Source organism: Cnephaeus nilssonii (assembly GCF_951640355.1).
Source record: "Cnephaeus nilssonii genome assembly, chromosome: 20".
NCBI lineage: Eukaryota > Metazoa > Chordata > Mammalia > Chiroptera > Vespertilionidae > Cnephaeus > Cnephaeus nilssonii.
The window spans coordinates 8,925,140-8,937,272 of NC_137091.1; the positions used below are offsets into that span (position 1 = coordinate 8,925,140).

The 12,133-nt window shown below is 56.7% G+C and overlaps 1 protein-coding gene across 1 annotated transcript; it reads right to left on the bottom strand.

The window, feature by feature from the left end:
• Nucleotides 1-605: 605 nt before the first annotated feature.
• Nucleotides 606-9,147, bottom strand: DBNDD1 (dysbindin domain containing 1). Its single transcript, XM_079800497.1, has 4 exons — nucleotides 9,033-9,147; nucleotides 2,840-2,989; nucleotides 2,364-2,504; nucleotides 606-1,484 (listed from the first exon to the last, which is right to left on the bottom strand). Exons 1-4 carry the CDS (start codon nucleotides 9,061-9,063, stop codon nucleotides 1,327-1,329), a joined length of 480 nt encoding a protein of 159 aa, XP_079656623.1. The 5' UTR covers nucleotides 9,064-9,147; the 3' UTR covers nucleotides 606-1,326.
• Between the last annotated feature and the right edge of the window lie 2,986 nt (nucleotides 9,148-12,133).

A 12,133-nucleotide genomic window follows, 5' to 3' on the forward strand; every position in this document is an offset into this window, starting at 1 on the left:
AGGAGCTCCAGGCCTCTGGGGCAGGATCTTCACTGTGATGACTGAAGGTCAGGGCACTGGTCACTGACGGGTGACCCAAATAAGCCACCTGAGTGCAGCACAGCAGGCCCCAGGGGCTTAGGCTGGAGGAAACGGAGCACCCCCTGGCTCGCACCCTCCCCCCCACACTGGGGACGGCTACAAAGGAAGAGATGGCGGTTGGGCCTTAGGACGGGTGATGTTTTAATGCCGCTTCTGTAATTAGCTCCATAGCAGCAGGAAGGATGGATGTAGGGAGGATACTCAGTGCGGGGGAGGGGGCAGGCAGGCCACCCTTAAGGATTGGGTTTTAAGGGGCATTCTTGACTGTGCCTGGGCAGTGTCCCCGTGTTGTTACTGACCGAATGGCGGGAGAGGGTGTCTCCTGCCCCTCTGTGGAAGGCCACCACCTGCATTTCCCAGGCCGGTTTGCCCAGGGGCCTTCCTCTAGCCAAGCACAGTGGGCCTCTTGCCCAGGGCTCCTGCGGAGGAGCACATGTCAGTGGGGTTTCAGTGGGGAACCGATCAGGGCAGGTTTCTGTGGGAACAAAAAGCAAGCTCACACATTTATTTTAAAACCAATCTTGGACTTGCAATCAGACCAGAAGCCTGTCCTGTCCCTTAGCACATAAAAAGCAGTGTTGGGAGCAGCTGAGCCTGGTGGCCTGATTTGGGAGCCAGGGGCTGTGCCCACGCTCTCCCACACCTCCACCCCCCTTGGGCCAGGATGTGCATCGACAGGGTATGGGGACAGCATGGGCAAGGGACTGGAAGAAGGTGGCCCACCTCCAAGCAGTCTGAGGCAGTCGTGCCGTATTTGGTGTTCTGAGCTAAGGAGGGTGGGCCCGCTGTCTTGCAGGGACCAAGATGAGCAGGGTCTTAGGGCCTGGGAGGGGCCCCATTGCTGGCACTGCTCCCTGGGTGGCTGGAGGGGGACAGGATTGGAACAAAGGTGGAAGTTTTCAGGATAGACTCTTCCCCCCACGCATTTGGCTAGACCCCAGGGCTTTGCAGAGCGGCAGTCATCTGCTCAGATCCCCCCGTCACCCAGCATCCACTTGGGAACCTTGTGACAGATGAGAGCACCAGTCCTGTGGACAGAAGGTTCCAGAAGGCCCAGTCCACTCCTGTCTCATCCCCGGGCATTGTCAGCCCTGATCCAGGGACCAGGAAGGAATTGGACATCAGGCCACTGGGCTGTGCTTGTGCTGGGTGCCTTGAGACCCTGACCCGGAGCCATGTGGGGTGGGCAGAGTGTCCACGGAGCCACATCCCATTTCCTCTGCCTGGGTCCTGGGGCTGCCTGGCCTAGTTCTCCTTGGGCCTCTCCACAGTGAGAAACGTGTCCACAATCGCTGGCTGCCGCTCAGGGTCGCCGAGGTGCTGCTTCTCGCGGTTCTGCTCGGCCCTGGTCCGAGTCCAGGATGGGGACCGCAGACAGCCGGCCCGGGGCAGTGGGTGCAGGCCTGTTGGGAACATGGGTAGGGTCAGCATGGCCTGGGGTCCTGCGTCTCTCCTGAAGCTACTGGGCTGGGCCCTTGTGTGCTTCCCAACACAGTGTCGGCCACACATTGGGGTCCCCTGGGCACTAGAAAATGTGGGTGCCAACAATGAGGACATATGGGTCTGAACCCCCCGCCTGCATGGGGTTTGAGCAGGGAGAGAGGAATGTCCCTGGTCCTACTCACCCCACTGGCTGCCTTGCCATTTTGAGGCTTTTGGGGTCTTGGGCCAAGGACAACGCTTCCTTGGAACCAAAGCGGACACCACGTCAGGCTGCGCTGAGGTGGGGCCAGGTTGGGTGAATGGCACCTCCTCTGTGTTTAGCTTAACTTGTGACTGTTTTTTAGATTGTTTTTTTAATCCTCACCTGAGGACATGTTCATTCATTTTTAGAGGGGAAGGGAGAGGAAGAGAGAGAGAAACATTGATCAGCTGTCTCTCCCACCTGCCCCAGCCAGGCTGGGGATCGAACTCGCAACCTTGGTATGTGCCCTGATCAGGAAGGAAACGGTGACCCTTCGGTGTGCTGGACGGTGCTTCAGCCAACTGAGCTCCAGCCAACGGTGCTTAACGAGTGACCATTTAGTAAATTCTTCCTTCAGTGGGTCTGTGCCTTTGGCCTTGGTGGTGTTTGAAAAGCAGAACTGAGGAGGGTAGTGGGAACAGGAGGCACATAGATATGTAGAATGCAGAAATGTTGAGTAAAACAGTGCTGTGGTGGCAAATAATTAAACAATCGAGATAAAATTATTTTTAAAAACGGTATTTCAGGCAGCAGTGTTTAGTCGTCTCGGGCCCCAGGACCTCCCCCAATGCCCACCGTGTCCCAACATCAGCCTCACCAGCTGGCGATTCACCGGTCAGGTTCTCATCATCGGAGTCAGCAAAGACCTCGGCAAGTTCCTGGTCGGACATGTCGGTCAGCTCCGTGAGGTCCAGGAGGTCAAAGTGCACCTCGAGGGAGGACACACTGCTGAGTGGCTCTGGGGGCAGGGGGCATGTCACTGGTGCAGTCATCCGTGAGGCCCCCTGCCCCCACGAGGCCCAGGGGAGACCCAGAGCTCTGGGTAAAGGTCAGCACGGCCCCAATAAGATGGGACAGCCAGACCCCCAACTCTGCTCCCCACACTCAGGACCAAACGCCTTCTGGGGAGCCCCACTTATAGATGGTACAGCTGAGGCCCAGCGAGCCAAAAGCTTGAAGAGCTTAGTGCTCACCATACTGGGGGAGTGTTTGGACAGGATGTGGCCCCTGGTCCCCACTCCCTGGGGGTCACAGGTCCCCATGGAGCATGCCAGGCAGCTCCCCTATACTTACGCCTCCGTTCTGTGACCTGCAGGAACCCTGGTGCCGGTATTGGGATTCCCACCTCCTCCTCCTCGGCCACAGCTAAGTGGCTGCTGTCCCCTGTCCCAGGGGCTGGGGCATCCAGGGCAGCCAGTGGCACCTCAATCTCCTTAACTATTTCTGCAAAAGACAGAATGCTTTACCTGGGAGGTCGCATAGGGTTCCCTCATCCCAGGACACAGGCAGGAGGACGTGAGAAGTTGCCTCATGGGTGCTGGACAGGGAGCAGGGTGCTCGGGGCAGCCTCGGGCCAGGACCCCAGACGAGGTGGGGGCTTCTCTGGGGAGGCTCCTCGTTTTCCATATTTAAGTTTGTTGTGAGGTGAGGGCAGGAGGCCCCTTGAGGGCGGTGTTTGGTGGAGCTGGGACCACAGCAACACAGGCTCCCACACGTCCCCTGGGACCCCACGGCCGAGCAGGTAGGCTCGAGGGACCAACCCGGGGGCCCCCAGCAGGGTATTGCGATGCCTCGGGTGGAAGCCAGAGTCAGAGTGGATGAAGCCCCAGGAGCAGCTGCTGCTGTCGCGACGAGGGGCCGCGCTGGGGCTCCCGGTGCCAACAGCTGCCTGTGAGGGTGGGCCTGTCCTCCCCACTGTAGTCAGCAGCCTGGACGCCACCATGTGGGTCCGGAGGGTCCCCGGCTTACAGCTGCAGAGCTGCGCAGTGTGCCTGGCCTCGGGACGGGCACCACCCGCCTGCATGGGGCTGAGGGGAGGTGTACCTGCTGCCCGCGGGCGGCCTGTCCAGCTTTGCACCCTGCTGCCCTCACGTGGGCAGGCCAGGCTGGACAGGCATGAGATCCGGTTTCTACTTCTGCTGCATCAGGAGTGTGGCTTCTGAGCATCCTTAGAGGGTAGAGTTACACCCACCCCTGTCCTGGCCCCCACAGCCTGGCAAGGACACCTTCCTGCCCAGAGGCCACGAGAGATGAGATTCGGACCCTGCTCTGTGCTGGGGGAGCTGGGCCAAGGAAGCCCCTGGGGGCCTGAGTCTGCAGGACACTTTGCTCTGTGTCCTCAAGGGGAGCGTGGCACCGGGTAAGTGTCTGGGGCCTGTCACACCCTGAGACACTCCCACACCTGACCTGTGGGGGTGACTGGGCTGGAGGCTCTGGGGTGATAACTATGACAATGCCTCTCGGTTTTCAGACTTGCTCTGTGCCAGGCACTGCCTAGTGCTCTGCTCTCTAAGTGGACGTCGCAACCAGCCATGAGGGCGGGACACTGAGTGCTGAGCGTTGTGCTTTAGAGAGGGGCTCAGCTCCCTGCAGGCACCGCCCAGGGGACCATGGAGTCTGAGCTCTCGCTCTCGGCCTCCATTCCCAGGTCATGGTGCAGGGCTGGGAGCAGGGGCAGAGGAGGGAGGAGACCCCTGCCTGTGCCCGCAGGGAAGCTGGAATGTTCCTGGGCCCTCCCCAGGCGGAAGCGGACTTCTGAAAGATGGAAAGATAGAGGCAGGGGTCTGCTCACAGCTGCCCTGTCCCTCTGTTGCTGGGTGGGGCCCTCCTCTAGACAAGAAAGCATCCATTCATTCATTCTTCAACCCAACAAAGGTCTCCTGAGTGCACACTCTGTGCCGGGCCATAGCATGAGCCAAGTGGATGATCCCACCCTCGAGGACGGGCAGTGCTGGGGAGCAGTGTGTGTGTGTGTGGGGGGGCAGTTCTCCTTTTGGGGTCTGAAGATGGGCGGGAGCTGCGACACACCTGAGAGGAGCAGGGCCAGGCCCAGGGGACATGGGTGGGGTGCATCACGTAGATGTTGACTGCTACTCCGAGCCAGCTGGGAAGTGCTGGAGGGTTTGGGCTGAGAGGGGCACCATCTATTTGCACTTTTAAGTGACGCAGTCCAGGTGGGAAGGATGAAGACCACAGGTGCTAAGATGGGGGCTGGGGGGACCCAGCAGGACCTCAACCAAAGAGCACACTCCTGGCCCATCTAGCGGGGAAGGGGGACTGGGAGCGTCCACGTGCCTCTTTATAGATAGAGGGAGGCAGGAGCCTTGGACAGCCCCTGGACAGACTGCACAGGCACCATGGCCTGTTGCACTGACCGTAAGAAGCACACGTTATAAAATTCCAACATCCCAGAAACAGCAGAGCGTCTGTGTGCCGTAGAGTCAACGGCATATAGTGCGTGTCTGGTCTTTCCCATCTCCTTTGGCAGTGGCCTGGTCTCCGTAAATCCTGGTGCCCTGATCTGTCTCCAAGCTGTGGGGGAAGAAGATGTAGCTTCTGCCATCAAGGACACTGATCCTTGGGCTAGAAGATTTCGATGGAAAGGGAGATTAAGAGTCAATATGCCAGTGCAGATGCCAGGGACAGAGGAGTCCAGGAAGGTCAGGGTTGAGCTTGGCACGTAAAGCATGTGGCCAGGGTGCTAGACAGTCCAACTATTAAATGCGGAGTCACCGCACGGTCCAGCAATTCCACTCCTACGCTTAAACCCAAAAGAACCAAAAGCACATGTGCCCACAAACACTTGTACGCAAATGTTCACAGTAGCGCTGAGCGTCACAAAAGGCAAAAGTGAAAGCAAACCAAATGTCCATCAATGGATGATGGATAAACAGAATGGGGTCCATCCATCACTGGAATACTACTCAGCCACAGAAAGGAACGGTGCTCTGACACCCGCCATAACGTGGATGAACCTTAAACATGGTGAGTGCAAGAAGCCAGGCACAAAAAGGCCACATATTATGACACCATTTGTGCAGATGTCCAGAACAGGCAAATCCATAGAGTAGAAAAGTAAGTTAGAGAAGACAGTAGATTGGTGGTTGGGGTGTGTGTAGGATGTGGAATAACTGCTGATGTGTACAGGGTTTCTTTGCTGAAAACCTAAAATTAGATGCTGGTGATGGTTGCACAACTTTGTGAATACAGATGCTCCCTAACTTATGACAGGATTATACCCCGATAACTTGTCGTAAGTTGAAAATATTGTAAGTAGCCCTAGCCAGTGTGGCTCATTGGGCAGAGTGTCAGCCTGTGGACTGAAGGTCCTGGGTTTGATTCTGGTCAGGGGCATGTACCTCTGTTGCAGGCTCCTGGCCCTGGTTGGGGGCATGTGGGAGGCAATCAATTGATGTGTCTCTCTCACATGGGTATTGCTCTCTCTCCTACCTTCCACTCTCTAAAAAATCAATGGAAAAAATATCCTTGGGTAAGGATTAAAAAAGAGAAAGTATTGTAATTTAAAAATGCATTTAAGACTCCTAATGTACTGAACATCATAGCTTAGTCCAGACCACCTCAAACGTGCTCAGAAGAACACATACATTAGCCAATAGCTGCCCAGCACCACAGAGACAGTATCGTATCACTAGTCTGGAAAAGATCAGAACTGAATATTCAAAGTACAGTTTCCACTGAATGCTTAGCGCTGATTGCCATTGTAAAGTAAAAAAATCATTAAGTTGAACCATCTTAAGTTCAACTTAAGTACTAACAATACTAAATTGTAAACTTTAAAAGGGTGAATTTTAGCACATGTGACTTATATCTCAATATTTAAAATCCTCAATGGAAACAAAGGCTGATTTTGGCTGGCATTAAAGGGCAAAGCCAGGATGACTTTGGACATGTACCATATGCTGTACACCTACTATGTGCCAGGCACCTGGCTCAGAGGCTGGGACTGGGTCTGAGCTCCAGGATCTGGGCTTGCCCTAGTACACGGTAGGTGCATCATAAATGTTTGTGGAATGACTGAGCCCCAAAACCCATGCCATCTCTCTCAAAATATAAAAGCCTAAGTGACCATTACGATCAGTTGACCGAATGACCAGTCAACTGGTCGCTATGATGCGCACTGACCACCAGGGGGCAGGTGCTCAATGCAGGAGCTGCCCCCTGGTGGTCAGTGCGCTCCCAGGGCCAACCTCCCATGGTCTCTCCCCCCAGGACTGGGTGAGATGGCCCCGATTGCCAATCTCAGGCCAGGCCGAGAGACCCCACTTGTGCACAAATTCGTGCACCGGACCTCTAGTAGTTAATAAAAGGCTCTCTGGTCAATCAGTCTGATCTCTGGAGGACAAAGGGACACATGTCCCACAGGTCAGACCCACTGCTCTTCCTGGGGCACAGCAGGGCAGAGTGCTCGGCAGCCTGATGGAGCCACAAGCTGGGTCATGCAAGCCAGGGCCGAGGCCAGCGGATGTCTCTGATGCCCAGGACACTCCCTGTGGGGAGACTGAAGTTGGGGTACCAGAGTCTGCCTCCCCCCCCCCAGGGCTGATTGCTAATGTGTGTAGAGTGGATAGGGTTACCTTGTGCTATGCCGCTGACCTATTTTCCAGCACAACTGTGCAGAGAACGGCCCAAATTTCAAGTTCCCTTCTGTGTGTCCAGGGCCCTGCCCCAGCATCATCGAGGAGGCGTCTGCGCGCACCCACGAGCACACGAAGTAATGAAATTAATAAATGAATGTCATAAAGAAGGCTGCAGCGAGGGAGAGATGTCGCAGAAGTGGGGCACCGGCACCCCATTTCCCCAGCCCTGGTCCCTAGACTCTGCCCCTCCTCCTCACCCCGTTTAGGCTCAGCAGCTCTCTTTCCCTGTGGGTGGGCTAGAACCCTAGTTTTCCAGAGTCAACAGCTGGGGTCCTTCAGGAAGTTCACTACCCACCACACACCCTAATCTCTTCAACTCTGGATCTGCACTCTTGGATTATTAAGATATTAATTCATTTAAGTCCAAGATGAGATTTGAATGATGCCCTACAAACACCTTATTTTTTAGAGATAATTGCAGGAACAATTGTGGATGAAACCATGTGTCTAGATTTGCTACAAATGACTCCTGAAGGGAGGAGATTGGTGGGGTCTGGTTGCGCAGCAGGCGGTGGCAGACAGGGCTTTCCCACACTGTTTTCTCTCCTTTTGTGTGCTCTTCACTCTCCAAAATGAAGTTTACGAAAGTTACTGAACCCAGAGGATGACGGTCACAGCCACCCCCGTGTGACCTGGTGAGACCCCATGGCGTGGCCACACCAGCCCCCTGCCTGCACAGAACAGGCCCCGGGGAAACATGTCCGTGCACCGGTGACTTAATCTTGGGCTCCAGTAAGTGGGACTCGAAGACTGAAGGGTGGCGAGGCCCCTCTGCCCCCGCCCGGCAGGAGCCCACACCTCGCAGCCCTTGCTCTCAAGCTGCCACTGGGAAGTGGGGGCGGGGAAGGGGGCTGTCAGTTGTGAGAAAAGGCTGGATCCCTCCCATAAGTGACAAAACAAAGGAACCCGGCACCCCGAGCCCCTGGTGTGTGGTGCTTGCAGGGAGGGTAACGGGTCCAGGCAACCCTCTGGCATGAACCGGCCCAACAAGGGCTGCAGCCGAGCACGGACCCACCGCTCTGGGACACTTCCGGGGCCCGCAGTTTGGTTCCAGGGGAGGCCGCTGGCGCCGCGGGGGACCCCCAGCGGGTCCCTGTGTGGTCAGGGAGGGGCCCCTGGAATGGGACCTCCAGGAAACAAGGATGCACCCGGGCCTGGTCAGGCGGGTTGCAGCCCGGCGTTTGCATCCTGGCTCCCAGTCGGATGAACGGCACCCACAAATCCTTTCTGAAAGGGCCTGGGAGGGGGTTCCTACAGTTTTCCTCTCATTCCGTCAGGACAGCGGACCGGCCGGAGGAGTGTCCCTCCGTGCACACCTGCCCTCCCAGACGCGCGGTCCCTGGGGCTCGCCCAGGCCCCTCCCCACCCCCGCAGGCAGCACCCCTCCCAGACCCCCTCTGGGCCCAGCGGCCACAGGGTCCCCGCTGCGCCCCCCACCGCCCTTCCCCCGGCAGCCGCTGTTGGAGCGAACAAAGCAGAAGCGGCCGAGGGCGCTGCGCCCCCAACCTCGCCCACCGGGACCCCGAACTCCGGCCGGCGCGCCCACCCCTGACTCCCGGAACCACGGCTCGGCTGGGAGGGGTTCGGGGAAACTCTGGTCCCCCACCCAGAAGCAGGCAGGCGCGGCTGCCCGAGCGCCGAGGACCAGAGGGCAGGACGGCTCTGGGAGCCCCCCGCAGGGCGGCGGCTGATCCGGGAGGAGCCCCATCCCGGGCGGCGGGCCCGGCGCGGCTAGAGGTCTTCGCGGCCCGGCAGCTGCGTCCCCGGACAAGGGGTGCGGCTGCTGCGGGGAGCGCGGCTTAGGGTCCCAGGGCTGGGGCCGCACTCACCTCCCGGGCGGGCGCCCTCCGGGGGCTCCATGCAGCCGCGGCCTCGCGGACCAGGCGGCCCTGCAGCGGCGGCGGCGACTCGGCCCGGCTCCCGGCTCCCGGCTCCCGGCGCAGCGCATCGGGCAGCAGCCGGGGGGCCGCTGCGGCGGGGAGGAGCCCGCGGGGCGGGGCACGCAGCTGTTCCGGGGCCCCTGCCACCCCATCCTCCCTCAGCCCCGCGCACAGGTGCGGCCCCGCCCGGCCCGCGCGCGCCCCCTGTCGGACCCGGGCCTGCGGACCCTCCCGCACCTACCCGCGCCCTCCCAGCCCCGCGCGCACACTCGTCCCGCAGCTGCGCTGAATTCCGTTCATTGCTCACCCCCAGATATTTATGGGGCGCCAGCTACGATCCCGCGCTTCGCACAAGGAGAGGCAAACGTGGGGCCAACACCTAGGACTTGTGGGTGTAATCCATGTTATGAAGAAACCGGGGGTGTGGGGAGGGGGGCGAGGCTGGAGGGGTCGTGGGTGGGGGATGGGAGATAAGGAGGCGTTGGCCGACATGGGGGGCGGGGGGGTGCTCCCGGGAATGGAGGCTGGCCGGCGGGCTGAAAGCAGAGATTGGTTCGCTCAAGTCCCACCTCCAAATGCAATCTGCGGCGTGGGACCTCACACCAGCCCTTGGGGCACAACCTCGCATTAACTCTCCCAGTGATCCTAAGGAAACGGTACTCTCGTTTCTCAGGGATAGAAACTCAGCACCAGAGGGTGAGTAACCCGGCTAAGAGGCCCGAATCCAAGCCCAAGGTCTGCACTTTTACAAAAACAAACCAAACCGAAGAAAAGCATCGGGAGAAAGGGTTTGTTCCCAGCTGGGAGCGGAAAAGGCCCGCAGAGGAGGGCGGTGGGTATGAACTTGGGGCTTCCAGGGAAATCACCCACTCAAAGGCAGGCAGTGCGTTCAACCTCAGCTCACCCAAACCTTCACGGCACAGCCCAGCTCCCGTCGCCCAGAGCCCAAGGCCTTGGAGACACTGGCAGTCAGTGATGCAGGTTGTTTAAAACCCTTTACAACGATTTAATGACCCACGGGGACTAACCCTGATAGTTTGTGAGCCACTGACTGGTCTCTATGCCACTCCGAGAGGCAGAGAATGTGGCCTCTCAGGTACAAAGCTGAGCTACAGGGTGGGTGGTGCGGGCATTGGTTGCTCAAAGTCAGCTGGGGTGGCAGATGGCATTTTCTCAAAATGGTCCCGGCAGTATTTTTCATTCCACATGTCTTCTAGAACCTCCTACTCCAATTAAGACTCCCCATCTTACTCCTTCAGCTTGAAGCCAGGCAAGTTGTGTGACTGCTCTGGCCAGTAGCACGTGGCTGCAGGATGCTCTGTGACGTTCAAGGCAGGGTCAGGAGGAGGATCTCTCAGAAAGCTCCGCTGGAGCCCAGCCACCCTGGGTGAGGAAGCCCAAGCCACTGGGGATGCCACCGCGTGTTTCCTTTGAGCACCCATCCCCTGTGGGGTGCTATGTGGAGCCAATAGCTGAACTCTCTCATGTAGTCCTTGCTGAGTGGGAGATTCATGAGCAAAACAGATATGTCACTCTATGAAGCCACTGTGTTTTGGGTATAACTTGTTATGCACCCACAGTAACTGTAACAGTAATTGCTCAATAATTCCTGCTTGAGAGATGAATACATGTATACAGAGGGACTCTTGTCAAAGGCATCCAGAGGCCAGTGTCTATTTTTTCCTTTTTTTGGTTAGTCTTCACTGGAGGATTTTTTTCCCATTGATTTCAGAGAGAGTGGAAGGTAGGGAGAAGGAGAAGAGAGGAGAGAGAGACATCAATGTGAGAGACCCACATCAATTGGTTGCCTCCCAGGCACATGCCCGTGACCAGAATCAAACCAATGACCCTTTGGTTCTCGGGCTGACGCTCTAACCACTGAGCAAAGCTGGCCATGGCTTTTAACTTTTTATTAAGTACATTTTCAAACCAAAGTAGAGAGAAAACACAATTAACCAGCATGTACCCATCACACGATTTAGTGATTACCAGCTCTTGACTGATCTCATTTTTTAACTCTTTAAAATTTTTTTGTTGATAGTATTCCAGATATCCCCCCTTTTCCCCCTTCTTGCCCCCTTCACCTGGTTCCTCCCCCCCCCCCACCCCACCCCAGGCCTTCACCACTCTATTGTCTGTGTCCATAGGTAATGTATGTATATATGCATATAAGATCTTTGGTTAATCTCTTCCCAACCCCCGCCCCCCTGTTCTCCCTGGGACTCCATGAACTATTCATCTGTGCAATCCATGATGATGAACCAAGAGACATTCTTGGTTTGCGACAAATGAACACCCTGTCTGGTTATCCTGAGTTAACCTTCCTATTCTTGCCCTTTTTACTGAAAGGAATTATTATGAATGTATTTATTTAACTCAGGAACTCTGAGCCAGACTTCTAAAGGAAAAAACAGCATGAGGCGCCTAGCATATTGGGTCTGTAAAGTAAATGTTAATTAATAATAATTACTCCACTGTGTTATCCAGCTGCATTGTCTTGCCTGCCAAATTCCCTCTAGGAGGCCTGGCCTTGGGGGAGGAGGCTCCTATCAGGCCAGTGGTGTCTGGCACAGAGGCCTTGGCTGCCCAGGCACAGTGGCAGGACCAGACCTCACAAAGGCCTCAGGGCCTGCTATAAATAAATCGCAGCTCTGTGCAAGCTAGGTCAATGCAGCCCTTTCAACCGGCTGCTCCACTCCCAGAACAATCAGGGCTTGGCTGGGCAAAGAGGAAGGCCCTCTGGTTCATCACTGTGGTTCTCAGATCCCTGACACTGGATGGTGTCTGAAGCCCAGCGAGCAAATAAGACCTATTCCTTCATGGCAGGGACAGACAGAGCCAAGCCTTTCTTCATGACTCACACTGTGTTCCTGATGCAACTCTGCAGGGGAAGATTGTGGACTCTTCATCCCCAAATAGATGAAAAAACCTGCTGCAAAACCACGAGTTAGGAGGATGCTAAATTTGAGAGTGTAGGAAAAAAAGACCAGAAATGGCTTGTAAAGATGGGCACCAGCTTATGACAAACACTCAGCCTTCTGGGGGACACA

What these genes read in the sequence shown, in the direction of transcription:
- DBNDD1 (XM_079800497.1), bottom strand. Translation starts at nt 9,063, where the DNA reads ATGGAGCCCCCGGAGGGCGCCCGCCCGGGAG. An exon ending in GGAGGGCGCCCGCCCGGGAG is followed by an intron (nt 2,990 to 9,032) that starts GTGAGTGCGGCC and finishes TGTCTTTTGCAG; the next exon opens with AAATAGTTAAGGAGATTGAG. An exon ending in GACCGGTGAATCGCCAGCTG is followed by an intron (nt 1,485 to 2,363) that starts GTGAGGCTGATG and finishes TGTTCCCAACAG; the next exon opens with GCCTGCACCCACTGCCCCGG.